Here is a 16,576-nt window from a genome sequence, read left to right on the forward strand (position 1 = left end):
GCCTACAAAAAGCTCAAGAGGGATCCAGCTTTGATGGTGACTAGAAAACTGTGGCTCTGTTGAAGAGCTCAGATCTACCAGAAGAAGACTTCCCAAATTCCACAAGTAATAAGTAATGGGCACCTTGTGACCTATACTACCACCGCTAACTCCCACAATTATGGACTGGCCAGAAATTGGATACGTTTCTAAAGTCTCTTGCGGAACATTGTAGCTACCACATGAAGAATTTGGTCAATTTCATGAAAGCTCTTCAGAACATGCGACTACAGAGGGATGACCTGTTCGTGCGCTTTGATGTTATGTTGCTGTTCAGAGGAGTATTTTTTTTTAAAAAGATTCTTTGGTACTTCTTAATCTTTGCTTCTTGCAAACAGTTAAACTTTTTCAACATGCACTGATGACCACTTCAAGAGCAAAGGAGAGTTTTATGAAGCGATAGATGAAGTGGCCATGGGATCCTGACAGGCTTTTGGGAACACAAATCTTTGCCTGGAGGGGGAGCATACAAACAGCACTTGATGAGTTTCTGGACCACCTTAACAACACCCATCAGCACACTGCATTCACTAAGGAAAGAGTGGGGAGTGGTTGTCTCTCTTTCTCTGAAGTATTAATCAGGAAGAAGGCACACAGTACAGTAGACCAATCAATATATAGGAAGTGCATCCACATAGACTTTTACTTGCATGCAACTAGCCGCCATCATCCAGTGCAACAGCGGGTAGTGCTAACCATCCACATACATCGGGCATGCATCATCTGTGATAAGAAAAGATTCCAGCCAAACTACAACATGTGGAGGAACTGTTCTACAAAAAATTTGTGCAAAGAGGCACAGATTATTAAGGCATTTCAGAAAGGAAAGTTGCAGCAAACTAAGAAGAGGAAGAAGAAGACAGGAGGCTTTCTTTCTTTCCTTACTTGCTCTCAGCCAAAACTGTGAAGCTGCTTAAAAAATCCAATATAAAAACCATCTTCTGACCACTGTCTAAGATGACAGAGTATTTTGGCTTTGAAAAAGACCCACTAAAACTTAACATACCTGGGGTATATAGCATCTGGCAAATGCAGTGCTGTATCTTGAAGTACTGCGACGAGCACATCAGGAATATACAACTGGGACAAACAAATAAATAAGTGAGAGCAGAACACAGTACAAACGAAGGCCACACTTTTGACTTTCAGAACATTAAGGTACTATGCCAAGCGTTTAGTTACTGTGACATCATTGTTATGGAATCCACAGAAATAAGGAGTCACAAGAACCTGGTCAATAGGGACAAAGTTCAACATGGTGTCCTGTGCTGGCGGCAATATAATGAGACAGCATGCTCAGCATTGTTCTTCATGTGATATCATCCATAATGCCCAGAGATTTGAGTATGGCCTTTGGCACTCCTACTACCCCCACCACAGCAGCCTCGCATCCCTCCCCATCCAATGGCTAGACAGCACCCTGCCACCTGTAGCCATATCAAAGAGGCACACTCGCAGTATAAACATTACGACATCTGCAACATTGCACTTTGTTGGAAGATGACAAATATGACACTCTTCAAAATGCTATGCTATTTTAACACTGCCACTCGGCTGGAAACCCAAGGGCTTTTCATCAATTATTAACAAATAGTCTGATGCAACTGAATACTTCTTCACTGGTTTCCCAACAAAACGGTGCTCTGGAATCATCAGCATAGTATCCGTACTTAAGATATATCATTTATGTAAAATAAGAAGGGTAATGTGCCAAGTACTGACTCTGGAGGAACATCCGACCACATCTCTTTCCAGTTTGAATGGGTCCTCTCATTCTTTTGCTAAATAACTACTCTTTGCTTTCTACATTTTAAGCAAGAAGATAGCTGATGAAGAGCTTTTCCTGGAAGCCACATGTAGTCATTTTGCAAATAAGCAAGACATGGTTTACTATATTCAATGTTTTAGTAAAGTCACAAAAGATGCTGGTATATGAATCTTGTAATCAAGACACCTGCTTACTTTTGTAATAAGTTTATTAATTGTTTGTTTTGTAGTGTGGCATTTCCTGAATCCATGTTGCTTACCAAGGGTGATTTTGTGTATTTTATTACAATTTTCTGTTTGGTTGTACACTGAGGGCAATAAACTGAGGTGACAAAAATCCTGGGATACCTCCAAATAACATGTCAGACTTTCTTTTGGCAACACAGTTAAGCAACTCAGTGTGGCATGGGCTCAACAAGTTGCTGGAAGTACTATCCAGAAATACTGAGCCATGTTGCCTCTATAGCTGTCCATAACTGCAAAACTGTTGCTGGTGCAGGAGTTTGTGCATGAATTGACCTCTCAATTACATTCCAAAAATATTTGATGGGATTCATGTTGGGCAATATGGGTGGCCAAATGATTTGCTCAAATTTCCCAGAATGTTCTTCAAACCAATTGCGAACAATTGTGGCCTGGTGACATGGCACATGTCATCTGCAAAACTTCCATCACTGGATGGTCTGTAGCTGAAAATAATCAAGTCAGTCAATGATCGGTTCAGTTGGATCAGAGGGCTCAATCTATTCCATGTAAACACAGTCTACACTATTATGTAGCCACCACCATCTTGCATAGTGCCTTGTTGACAACCTGTGTCCATGGCTTCGTGGAGTCTGCGCCACACTCAAACCCTACCATCAGCCCTTACCAACTGAAATCGGAACTGATCTGACCAGTCAACCGATATGGTTATGAGCCCAGGAGAAGTGCTGCAGGCGATGTTGTGCTGTTACCAAAGGCACTCACAACAGTCGTCTGCTAACATATCCACTAACACCAAATTTCACCACACTGTGCTAACAGATACTTTCATCATACATTCAACATTGATTTCTGCAGTTATTTAATGTGGTGTTGCTTGTCTGTTAGCACTGACAACACTATCCCAATGCCACTGCTATCAGTCATTAAGTGACAGCTGTCAGCCACTGCACTGTCTGTGGTGAGAGGTAATGCCTAAAATTTGGTATTCTCATCACACCCTTGGACATATGTCACCTCAGTGTATGCTGCCCTTTTATGGACTGGTTGTACTTCTGCATATTTCAGTTTTTTAGGATAGTTATGTTCAAATGACAGACAAGTCATGAGGGAGAGGGGGGGAGTCCTATATTACAACATACAGTCTTTACATTATTATTATTATTATCATTTTATTCCAGTCCATCTTAATGAGTTCAGATTTATTATGTTTATCACATTTTTACAAGGTATAGTTTTAAATCTGATATTAGCAGAACTGTCTTGTTGATGTCAGGATAAATATATGGAGTGAAAGCATTATCTACTCCACTGGAATCAATAAACTGCCTGCACTTCACAGATATCTATGAGATTCATAATGGTTTCACCAACTAACCATCTACTACTAACTTAGATTTTGTTGATTGATGAGATGACTTTTGATTTCTTACTTGCTTCTAGGATAAGCTTACTATTAGCAGTTCTCTTGGCTGTTTTACTACTCTCTCAAAATTGTTTTATACCTTCCTTTTTACCTGAGTAAGGAACCCTGGGTCATGGTTGACTTAAGTCTCCACATGCAATTCTCTATTTCTAAAGCTGGGTATGTACATGAATAACTTTCAGAAAATATTCACCTACACAACAAACGCAAAAGGACAAGTGGTATCCTAATTCAAAGGCTGATATTTAAAATGGCCAACTTGTCCACAATCAGCTCCCTGAAAGTTTTTCAAAAATTACCATGTCACCTTAAATTAAACTGTATAATTGATTGTCAGAAAGTCCATTTTATAACATAGAATTCTTTGATGTAAGTAGTGTTAATACAATATTTTAAAATGCAAAGTGTACTCTGTATGTCTGTAATTTAAGCAATGAAGTCTCTTCATTGCATGTGATCAATGGCAAATAAAGATTCTAGACTGCAGTGGAGACTAGAATAGGGCACAAAGCCAAAATGCAGTTAATGTTTCCATGTACTATCTTACCTTTTCTTCTCGTGTAAGAGTACTTGTACCGCATGCTCCAGCCTCACGAGGTTGCATTTCTAAAACTGTACGAAACAAGGTCTCTGATGTGGTAGTCAGAAAACCTATTTCTGCATTTGGATGCAGCCCATATAAATATGGCGTCTCTGCTGGCAGGTAAGCATCAATGTAATTATGATAACCTTGTAAATCTGTATTTGGAGGTGCTAGGAAACCAGGTGCCAAAGAGAGGTCACCATCAAGGAGCTCTGGTCGTAGGTACTCTGAAAGGTATGTCCGACACAAGTGACGATCCCAGTCATCGGTAATATGACCCCCATACATTATTTCTCCAAACAGATAACGAAGATCCTCCCATGGTACTTTTGCACTATTCTCAAGATAGTTATATAGGACATTCACACTTATTGTCAAATCACCTGTAACAATAACTATGTTTCAAAACACACAATAAGTAAGTAAAAAAAGAAAAAAGAAACACTGGAAAGCACACTTCAGGAAAGCACAATTCATGTTTTCAGAACAAAGCTTACCAACATTGAAAGGATAAATTCTGTTCCAGCCTTGTGGCCCAAATTTTCGACGTTCTGCTATTACTGCGTGGAAGTAACAGAGAGAAAATAATATAGCTTTAAATTCTGCTTCTTTTGTGCTCATCTCAAGTGTCTCCTGTGAAAAATTATCAAGGGCTTTATGAAGATTTGCAAGCATTCCTGTAGGTGGCTCATTAGTAATTTTTATTGAAGACTCTAGAATTCCTTGAGGGATAATGTGGAAAGCTGGATCAGGTGATGGCTCTGCACTCATGAAAAGACGAAAGTTGGGATGTGCTATTTCAGCACAATGTTCCATTTTTTTCTCCAAATATGGCAACCAGTTCTTGACAAGATGAATATTCTGTAGTATAACCCAATGCCCTTCCCTAGCAGCAATGTCCATTGCTTCCTCAGCAACAACTTCCTGGCCTTGACCCAAAGAGACATTGTGAAAATTGTGTTTATCAAATGTAAAGCCAAGTTTTCTTCCAACTTTTTCTACATCTTTTAGTGGATCAACGCCTGGTGACAATATAAAGAACACTGGTGTGCTTGAACTCATTTCTTCATATGATTTTGAAAATTCAATAGTCCATGATTCAATGTACTTGCTGCCTAATTTTTCCTCAATAAATACTCTCATAGCGTATGTCATTCTGTCAGGCCTCAAAGCTCTCAACATACATAACCGTTGCAATGCTGACTTGTTCTTCCACTCCTGAGGAAACTTCTCTCTCTCAGGTGTTTCTGATTCCACAAATTTCTTCCATCGCTTCACTGAAGCTTCTATGTCACGGTCGAGATTTCTGAATTCGTCCATTGCAGAAAGTGTCTTGATCCCACCCCAGCTCAGATTAGTAAGAAAATCAACAGGACTGGTAACATTAGGGTTTGCTGGGTATCGTAACAAAAAGTCAAGTTCTGCTGGGTCTATCTCATTATCCATTAAAAGAATCTGAATAGCCATCTGAGCCATAAAAATTAATTTGTCACATTCAAAAAGTCCCCGACTTGTATACATATAAACACCAAATGTTATGCTGTCAATGAGATTGAATACCCTTTTCTGAATGTTATCATCTTTTCGTGCACACATCATTGCATTATAAAAGACAACACTGAAAGCCTTCAGTGAAAACTGGTATATTGGATTTATTTTGTGCAGGTCATTCAAAATAAAGTACAGCAGTGATGCTCTTGTAGCCGCTGAGCGGTATTGTTCTCTGGCTTCATCAATCTGAACAGAAGTTACCTTAGCTTCAGAAACTTTTATCTCAATTTCTGCTGCAGTCTTCTTTGTGGTCTCCAGATTTATCACTAGGGCTGTGTCCTTCAAAATATTTTCTCCTGCAGAAGCTAACCTATGCAGAAGGTCATCTTCAAGCATTTTAAGTGTAATTTTGAAATCATTCTGTTGCTTAGTGAGATCAGCCTTCAGTTTCTCTAGATCTGGGCGTTCAGCTTTTACAACCTCCGCTAATAGCTGTTCTTCTAATCCATCTCTTGTAACAGTAAAATTAATCAGAGTTGTTTGTGCTTGCATTTCAGGTTTATAATGAGGATTTGCCAACTTGGTGTGCAAAATTAGTCGAAAGTTTGGATTATAATCAACTTCCCTGTCACCAATTTTTATAGCTTTTCCTTTCTTTATCAGATTTCGACTCAATAACGGATCCAGAACAGCATCAATTGATTCACCAATATTTTCAATCAATACAGTGTCCCCATTTGACAGAGCCCCTTCAATCACTTCAAGATACATTTTCTGTCCTAAGCGAACAATTTTTAGGCTTTCGCCATATTTATTTTTGATCCACTTAATTCCTTGGAGCTGTGGATCTATCATAAGTGGCCAACGAGTTGAATTAGTCAAGATTGTTGCATTTTCTGCAGACATTCGATCACTTGGTAGGCCTTCATTGTTCCACTTGGCAATCTGAGCATCGTCAGTTAGTAGAGTCATGGGATCCACATCCAGTGTAAGCGGAATTTGTGGATCTAGCTTTTTCAGGTAAGGAAGCCAATATTTTTCTTGTAGGTCAATTCTGTATTTCCGAGTGAAGCAACCGACATAAGAAATAAATGCTGTTACCAAAAGAACGTCACCAGGCAGCATGTTTCCAGCTTGTTTAAGAGTAGCCACACTTTCTCTCCAGCGAATGTTCTCTGATCCTAGGCCATTAACAAGACGATTTGCTAAGTCAATAGTGAGTGAAGTAGAATCAGCTTCCTGCTGACATTTTACTTTTTCAGCAACAGCTTCTTCAAATTCATGTGTTAATGTTGCCAACTTGGCTTCAAGGGAATTCAATTGGTCTTTCAGGGAATTTAATCGTTCCCTAGCTGCAGCTAGCTCTGCATTGGCTTGGTTCAGTGCACGTCTCTTTGGCTCAACAACAACATAAACTTCATAGAATTTCATGATGTTTATAACCCAAGCACAGAGACCTGCAGCGGCAAGTGACTTGCCCTGTATGTTTTCAGGAACAAATTCTGGGTCTTGAAGGTATGGTTGCAAAGCTTTAATTACCTCAGGGTGGATGTTTTCCTTGTCATAATGTATTAAACTGTCCAGAAAAGAATCAACCTTTGCCATCATAACTTTACATGCTTTCCAGCTTCTATCTTTAGGGATTCTACCTTTTGGGGCAAACAGGACCATGACAGCAGCAGTAACATTGACCACTGCTGGCGGTGGTGCTCCAAATGATTTAAGTTCTGTGAGGTTACTTTTATTCAATGTATTCAATGCTTCTTGAGCAGCAACAAGTGCAGGTTCAGCCTTCATCAAATCTTCCTCACACATTTTTTGCTTTTGGCTCACATCTTCTTCAATTATTCTTACCTTTCTTTCTTCCTCAGCAGCAATTGCCTTTTCCTTAGAAACCTTCTCTGTTTCAACCCCAATAACTTGTATTAATTTGTCAGCAGCGTCATTCTTTTCTTTAAGAGTCACCTGCTGATTTGCCAGGACTTCTTTCAGACCATCCACTTGTTGAGCAGTGCAAGCTAATTTTTCCAGACCGTTTGTTAAACGATAAATACGAGCTTGTAGCTCAGCAGCTTTTTCGTGCAGAAGTTTTGAATACAAACTGATCTGTTCTAAAAATGATTTAGGTGTAGTGTAATTAAAGCGACGTTCATTTTGTAAATAAGTGAGTGACATTTCATTCACAACTGTGTGCACGTAAGCCATGAAAAGAGACACAGACTTGTGTAGCTTTGAAGGTAGCACAGAAATTTCTGACAGAAAACGTTCTGATACGGATTCTAGTGCCTTCTGTGGCCATTCATGAAACCAATTAATAGATGTGCAGTTCACAATTGCTGGGAACTTACGAGCCCTTACACGTAATGTAGATCCAACTGGAGAAAAACACAATACCACCTTTAGCTGTCGGCGAACACGATCGATAAAAAACTTCCAACAGTTTTCTTTGTTATCAATAGAACCTGATGCTTTAACTTCATTTCTTAATCCAGAAACAATATTTTCTACTTCATCATCAGAAAACAATTCTGGAATCTCTCCAGATGCTAGCATGTCATTCACAAGAACTAAGAACTTCTCTTCAGCCACTTGTGAATCAGTCATCAGAAACATTATCCCCACACTTTTCAAGCCAGCTTTGTAATACAGATTTCCCAAATCTGATTTCATGTCATTAATTGCATATCCTTTTCGTAACTGGATCTGGAAGACTTCAAGAGATGAAATAAATGCTGAAAGACGAGATAATGACTGTTTTCCACTTCCACCTACTCCAACAAGAAGGGCATTTCCTCTTGGAGATTCCAATATGCGATTTATACGACACACATGATGCATTGCATCCTCAAACATAACCAAGTTCATGGCAGCTACAAGATCATTATACTGTGCCAAAGCATCTTCAAGTAATCTTCTCAGTACATTCCAATCTTTCACAGGCATGTATTTGCTTTCTCCGATACCATCTGCGAAATGACAAAATATAAGTGGTTTATGAAATACACTTTCGTCTAGTTCTTCAAATGATTTCTTAACAATGTCATGTAGTATTTTGTTAAAGCTTTCAATATCGCTATTGTCCACAAGTTTATCTCCATACACACGAGTTGCTTCATGCATCCACAGCCGTATCAGTTCATTTTGATTTGGCAAACAATCAGCAACAGTGAAGAGCATTGCCTGAAAACACAAATTGGAACAAAAATTAGCACTGAAATCTTGTACTAACAATATCTTATAAATAGCTGGAGAATAAATGGGGTAATAATGCAATGAAAGGAAACAGGACAAGGAAGGACACTCCTAGCTAGAGAATAGAGGTCACGAGGTCCATCCAACCTTCGAAGAAAAGATTGCTTGCCAAGGAGGCCACCTACAGAAATGATAAATAGTGCTGTCTGTGTGTGCCACTAGGGCCTGACTGCATCTGAGCCTGAGATGTGCAGCAGAGATCTTTGCTGGAGTGGGTAGTGGAAGGATGTGGGGGGGGGGGGGGGGGGGAGAAGAGATGTGGGGTGAAGAGAGTGAGGAATGGCAGGGTAGAGCTGAGATGATGACATCAGCGCTACCTTTGAAAGGGTGCAGGGACATGGTGGGAAACCTTGGAATTCTCTGTGCTTGACTTCATTAACTGCTTCACAATCTGTGCCATCTGGATTCTTCCCACAACACCAAGCTTCTCTGAATAGAGCAGGTGGGAAACCTCCCTTCATTCCTATAACCTCCCTGGCATCCACTTTTGCTAGTCTCTGCCTTCCACCAGCCTATTCCTTTCCTTGCATCCCCCAAAGATCAGTCTCTTGTTGTGGCACCTAGCACCTTACTATTCCATCAATGCATGCTCCCACAAGCAGCATTAGCACCTTTCTTCACCCCTAACCTGCTATCACATCTCGTCCCCATCCCTTGCTTCATGGATGTGGAATGAGTCGAGTTAAACATTCAGAATGAAGTTTTCACTCTACCACAGAATGAGCACTGTTTTGAAACTTCCTACCAGATTAGAACCGTATATGATTGAGCGAGACGGCACAGTGGTTAGCACACTGGACTTGCATTTGGGAGGATGACAGTTCAAACCTATTGGTTTATTTCAAAGGACACGGCCAGTTTCCTTCCCCACCCTTGACACAATCCAAGCTTTTGCTCCATCTCTAATGACCTCAATGTTGACAGGACATTAAACCCAGTCTCCCTGCCATTTCCTTTAGAACTGTGTATCAGACACAATACCTTTCCAATGAATGAGACTTATTACCGATAAAACAGCACAATAAGTTATCACAAGGAAAAGCACGACTACTGTGTGAATCTATTATTTATTTTCATGTGGCAAGCCAAGTTGAGAGATGACATGCGTTTTAAAGGTTGCACTGTGAATGCAGTAACTTCAGAAGAGGAAGTAACTGAGTGGGTGTGATATTGAAGTTCTGTGTGTCACTAGTCTTCTTTGGAAAAGCATGTCATCCCAGAAATAAATGACTTACTAAAACAATGACAGTATAGAGTTTGGAAGATAAATGAGAACTGTAATGCAAATAGTATTCTGAGCTGTCAGTAAGAACTATCAAATTGAGATTTACATTCCCGTTCCGAATTATGAGGTTACTGGTAAGAATCAAATATTTGTTGTATTACATTTTTGTTTTATCAAAAACAGAAAAGCACTGTCGTATCTGTTTCATGATATTTTTATACTGTGCTCAACCACTGCCTTCCAGGGTGCTCTACTGATGCAGTGAAGAAGTCCATGTTTCTTGTATCCACACTCAACTAATGGCAACCAGAATAATATTTAGCATTTACTGTGCAAGATACATGAGTTAGAAAGAGAAAAGGGACCCCTTGTAAAAGAAATAAAATTTTCAGTACAAGCAGAAACATTTGATAATATCTGTAAATTTAAGTCATTCTGTACATGCTCATATCGATTTGAAAGTAGTTTGAACCCAACAGCAGTCAATAATACTGTTAAATGCAACTGACATCAGTCTTCTGAAAATGGACCTCTTGTTTTTATGGGAAAATAACACTGGTACCATAAGAGACTGCTTTTCAAAATCTCTCGGCTGTGTATGCAACGTTTCACAAAATAGCATCACCAAAATTTTAGAGGCATTTTATTGAGATCAGAGTAGTTTTGTATAAAAGAAGAATATTTTGTCATTACAATGATACCAACCTAGATAAGTGGACCCTTTTTATATCAGAGTTATAAATGCCTACAGATGTTGCCAATATGCAGTTGGTCATAACACAGACTAAAAGAAACAATACTTTGCCAAAAGAAAGCAGCACGGAGTTCACTAATTTCTCTCAATTTGGGGCCAATTTGTTTGGTTTTAAATTTGCGAACATTGCAATGTGCTATAGGTCTGAAGAAGTTAACCTTGTAATATGTAATGTGAATTTGAGAAACTCTGTACCATTTGGCAAAGGACATTCAAAGGGTAACATATATGCAGAAACTGTTTCTAAATATGTCCAATTAAACAATGGTAATAAAGTGAAACTTTAAAATGCATTACCTCAAAGTATCTATTTTCAATCACAAATATTCAACATGTCATAACTCACTCAAATTTATTTAAAGTAGGAGAATAATGAATGAAAACATACACAAGATTCATTCTGGAAAGAAACCCTGCGCTGAGGCTACGCCATTTCCCCACAATATACTTTCTGCAGGGGGTGTTAATTCTGCAAGCTGTGTGAGGGAACTGTGACGTCTGCAAATTAGAAGAGATGCACTGGCACAAGAGAAGCTGGGAGGGTGGATCTTGGATTGTGTCCAATTAGTTGGTAATTTATTGGGTGTACCAAAAGCTCAGCAACATATGTTGTTAACATTAATGTAAAGTTCACCATCTTTACTGAAAATTGTGCAATCTTTAAAGAAATTTTCTTTACAGTTCTTATACTACAATAGATCAATTATAAATAAAATATAAATTTCAAATGCAGTCAAGAGAATAAAATGTTTTTAATCTTACCTGAAAAATATTTGATAAGTCTCGAAGATTGAAGATGTAATGAAATTTTAAGGCCGTAGGAAGAAACATTGCTGCCATTTTTTGGTGTAATGCCAGTGCTGCTTTCACCAGTGCTGATGAAATCTTGCAGACATTGTTGCTGAATTTAAGTATTGGATTTGCCAAGTGTTGACTGAGGATTGAGTGATAGATGTGAAACAGTGGTTCATCAGATGGGAAATTCACAGCAAAGACACAGAAATGTCGCTGAAGTCTAGGATTGATTGTAAAACTTCCTGATGTTGGGTTCATGCATGAGACGTACTGACAGTTGTGAATGTCCTTGAGTGTCAATTTGTTGCGATCATACCAATGACAATAATCAAAATATTGCCTTATTAATGTATGAGGCTGTACAGTGCCGTATGCATCCACTTCTGGCATGTTCATGTCATCAATGAAATAAATCATTGTCTTATTTCCAGGTGGTCCAAAGTTGCGTCCTGCTTTCTTCTCCAATGGTTTTTCCAGAACTTTCTGTAGCATTTCGGATGTTGTATAAAAGTTGAAAGGTACATTGGTAATAACATAGTTCTCTGACAGACTTCCTAATTTATCAGCTACAATAACACTTTTGCCTGAACCAGACACTCCGACAAGCATAAGAGGTAACCTCTTTTGCATCAATAGATCCATAAAATAACGTATTCTAGTAGTTTCATTTGTGGATACCAAGAATGACTGCAAAAAGAAAAACCATTTCTTGAGAATTCTGTAAAAATAAACAATATTATCACAATTATTTTTCATTATGATAATAGGACAGAGAAAATTAGAATGATAGCTAACCTCCCTGTCCATTATGTGTACAATAAGAAGAGTTCATATTCTTTAGTTATTAAAGAATGAAAAAGTTACTTAGAATGCAAACAAGAAGAATGACAAAAACTTTAATTACAAAAATATATGGCATTCAGTAGCAGCTAAACAGGGCAACAACAAGAAATTGGAAGTTCAAACTCTGGCAAAGATAGGTATCAGCAGCTCGTGTTCATTGAAAGTGCCTCCGTAGGTTATTTTTTGCTAATAACTTATCTTTGGAAAATTATCTTAATTAAGATGGCAACTTACAGCCCAGTGTGATTTAGGAACCGGTCATTGTTTCCACAACAAGGTTCCATGACACGGCTTTCTCCCTTTTACACATTATAAATTATTGTGTATTTCTGTAATTGTTAGCTCCTGTAGATCAGTGGTTGCTATACAGCATCGAACATAACTGAAATTAATTGATTTCTTGTGTGTAGTCGTCTTGTGTATCCTTCAGGAGTAATAGACAATAATCAAAATTGGAGGACTGCTGGAATTTTCATCTAAATGCATGTAAAGCATTATATTAAGTAATGCAATATAATCCACTTGTTTTCTAAGGTCAAAACTACATCCTCTTAACTACTCATTGCCATATGTATTGGAAAGATGTTAAATCAGTACTGGTCTACCATTTCCAAATAGACACAAGACTAGGCCATTAAGTCGCCTTACACAATTCCATAAAATAATCAGAATAATAGTAATAATGTTAAGACTGGTCAGTAAGTTGTCCTTATATTGCACCACTTCCGACTGTGAAATCAAATGACATAATATTTAACTGGTGCACCTACCATGCCTCCTTCAGCCTCATGATAACTGTATCCCCAGCTGTACTGAATAGTAAGCTGTCATGTTTATTGAAAGTGCCTCCGTAGATTATTTTTTTGCTAATAACTTGTCTTTGGAAAATTATCTTAATTAAGATGGCAACTTACAGCCCAGTGTAATTTAGGAACCGGTCATTGTGAGGCTGAAGCAGATGTCGCAAATGTGGAATGTAAAGATTCTTATTTGTCAATGTGCCAAACACCACTGACATCACAGCCATTAACATGGAAATGTAAGGAAGAGACCACCAACCATACATTAGGAAGTTATCATTTGAGAATGGACAAGTAATACTGAGTCAACACCTCACGGAAGCTCAAGAAATTTTATTCAGAGTAATAATGTTCAGTTAGCTTATTATGTCTGAATGAAGGTTCATTTTAGAGGGCACATAAAATTTCAGAATGACTGGCCAGCATTTACTTCACACGGCAAAATTGCTGCACTGCCAATAAGATATATGAAAGTAGAGAAAACTACCTAGTGTCCATTTAAAATTACTTGATAGTTGGTATCTGTGATGGTCACTGCAGTGTTGCCACATCAGTTGCCGGGTATCCCTCAGTTGTAGGTAACACACAAACATGGCAAGTCACTTCACAAATGTTGTTAACATGTAATGAGGAGCAATGTTGGATGTGACCACCACAAGGTATGTCAGAAACGCAAGATACGCTGTCAAAAGCTGGTTTTAAGTTACTTATGACTGAATAGCAGCAGGAGATGAATTTTGTAGCCCTGAATTTAAATTCACATCCTAAGCTAACCACAACCTTGTGATGTGTAATACCAAAGAAAGTGATGGTCAACAATCTATGGCAAAGGTAAAATCACAATCGCTCTGTTCATGGCAATTAAAGCTAACCTCTATGGGCAAACTCAAGACAGAAAATGTTCACTTTCGATGCTAAAAGCCACTGTAACTTAATGCTTATCATTGGTTACCAGAAACTATCCTCTCACTGGCTACACCAAGCTGCCATGTTATCAGATGATGAGCAGTCTTTGTTGGCACTTAGTTGCAGATTATAGATGACACAGGCAAATTTCAGATGAAAAAAGAATGATAGATAGAACAATAAGAGCAAATAAAAAAGTCAATACAAAAATCAAACGATGTGGCAAAGAAATAAAAATTTAAAAAAATTACATTTAAACCAATTAATTGAATAAAAGTGAAAATCAAACTCTTTAACTCTTTTGATTAGATTTAGAAATAAAAAAAATTCACAAAATTTGATGAGGTTCAAACCTATAACCTTCCACATACTCTAACTATTACACTAAAGTACAATGCTGACTGAACTTGTTATAGTTTTGGCTTCACCCAGTTGCAATGATGAATTGCAGCCTTCAAAAACTGGCTTTCCACAATGTCGTGCGAAGCTTATTTAATGTAAGCTGATCTCTGTGATTACAATAACCACATTCGTGATGCTGAACTGCATTTTATGCAGAAGTATCCAGCAATGTTTACTTAGTGCTGTGTATGGAACGTACTATGTATTTCATTAGCATCATTATGTGTGTGTGCTGTTTGTGGTGTGGTTATCACAAATGATGAAATACGAAATAAAAGTGTCAGATACATGACTTGGGATCCAAATACATTACGAAAGAATGCCACACAAGGAACTGAAATCGAACTGACCAATTGTTGTGGCAGTTTGGCAATGATGAACAGTTCGAGTAGAAAGTTCAGCACTCTGATTGGAGGTAACTAACTCCAATGCATGAAGTGTCAATTTTAATCAAGGAATAGTTTGTTTCTCAGGGAGGACAGAGAGGTACTCTTGGGAAGCTTGAAAAAGAGGGATAGGTCAGTCCGACACTCGTTGAGAGGATGGGAGCGATAAAGATGAAGGGGAAGGTGTCAGAGAGAGTAGGAGGTCTAAGTACTGTGCCAGTTTCAATCAAAGATGATAGAAGTTCAGAGTGAGAAGTAAAGATCAATTATGAGAAAAAGAAATAACTACTAGTCATCATCATCATCTTGGACAGTTTCCAGCCTCTGGCTGAGACTGTTTGGAACATACGCCTCTCCGTCACCTTCTGTCTTGCCACCATCTCTCCATCTTCACCTTGGTCCAATCTTCTCCTTTCTTCTGGATGCATTTCTCCACCCCTTTCAGCCATCTGTCGGTCTTCCTCTTGGTCTCTTTCCTTCCAGTTTCACCTCATGTATCCTCTTCCATTTGCTTAACATGCCCATACCATCTCAGCCTTGATTTCTCCATCTCCTTCTGTAATGGTTCCACATTCATTAACTCTCTGATCCTCTCAGTTCTTAATCTGTTTATCTTTGTCACTCCAATACTGTCCCTCAATAATTTCATCTCACTAGCTTGTGCTTCGCTTTTCTCTCTTCCTTTCATAACCCAGGTTTTGGAAGCATATGTCAGGATCAGGTCATAGTATGACCGGTATATAACATTTTTACTGATTTGGGGTACATCCTTGCTCCATATTAGGCTTCTGACGCTCTTCCAAAATGCTTCTGCTTTTCTCCCACACTCGTTTACTTCTCTGTCGTTTTATCCATCTTCCTGTATCAGGCTTCCTAGGTACTTGAAACTCTCCACTCTCCTCAATCGTTCCCCACCAATTGTTATTCCAGTTGTTCCTTCCTCCTTCGTTCTTGTTGTGATAATCATCTCAATCTTACTTATACTAAATTTCATCCCATGTTCTTGTACTGTTCATTCCCATATGTCCAACTGATCTTGTATTTCCTCCTTCTCATTTCCCCAAATTATCAGAACATATGCAAACACCATAGCTTTCATCTTTCCTTCACCAATTACTTGTGCTACTGTACTCATTATATCATCCATCACTACAATGAAGAGTAATGGTGAAAGTGCACTTCCCTGCCTCAAGCCATTCTTCTGTTCAATCCTTCCACTTCCACACAGCTCACATTTCCTTGGTACATTTCCCTTATCCTCCAACTAATCTGTTTTGCTACTCCTCTGTTCTCTAGGGCTTTCAACATTGTGCTTATACATGCACTATCATATGCTTTTTCAATGTCCAGGAAGGTCATTAGTAGATCTATTCCATATTCATAGTGCTGTTCCTGCAGTGTCTTGCAGCAAAAATTAGATCCACCATGGATCTTCCTGTTCTGAAGCCATGTTGTTCTTCTCTCATCCCTCCTTCTAATTTTGCCCAAATTTGTGCTTCCAAAATTTTCTCAAAAATCTTTGCACAATGACTCATCAATGTTATTCCCGGATAGTTCTTGCACTCTTTTCTATTTCCATTCTTAAAGACTGGGATAATTATTCCCTTCTTCCAGTCTTCTGGGATCATCTTGTGGCTCCACACAATTTTCAATACTTGATATAGCCATTGTATCCCCACCTCTCCTGCTGCTCTCACTATCTC

The 16,576-nt window shown here is 38.6% G+C and overlaps 1 protein-coding gene across 1 annotated transcript in view; it reads right to left on the bottom strand.

Annotated features, from left to right (window-relative positions):
• Positions 1-16,576, bottom strand: part of LOC126161033 (dynein beta chain, ciliary-like) — a 784,705-nt gene that overhangs the window by 79,946 nt on the left and 688,183 nt on the right. The window contains exons 46-48 of the mRNA XM_049916954.1: positions 11,504-12,223; positions 4,517-8,690; positions 3,984-4,402 (exon numbers count right to left, since the gene is read on the bottom strand). Of these exons, the coding sequence (XP_049772911.1) occupies positions 3,984-4,402; positions 4,517-8,690; positions 11,504-12,223 (5,313 nt within the window). The remainder of the gene's footprint in view (positions 1-3,983; positions 4,403-4,516; positions 8,691-11,503; positions 12,224-16,576) is intronic.

Source organism: Schistocerca cancellata, chromosome 2 (assembly GCF_023864275.1).
Source record: "Schistocerca cancellata isolate TAMUIC-IGC-003103 chromosome 2, iqSchCanc2.1, whole genome shotgun sequence".
In the NCBI taxonomy this organism is placed as follows: Eukaryota; Metazoa; Arthropoda; class Insecta; order Orthoptera; family Acrididae; genus Schistocerca; species Schistocerca cancellata.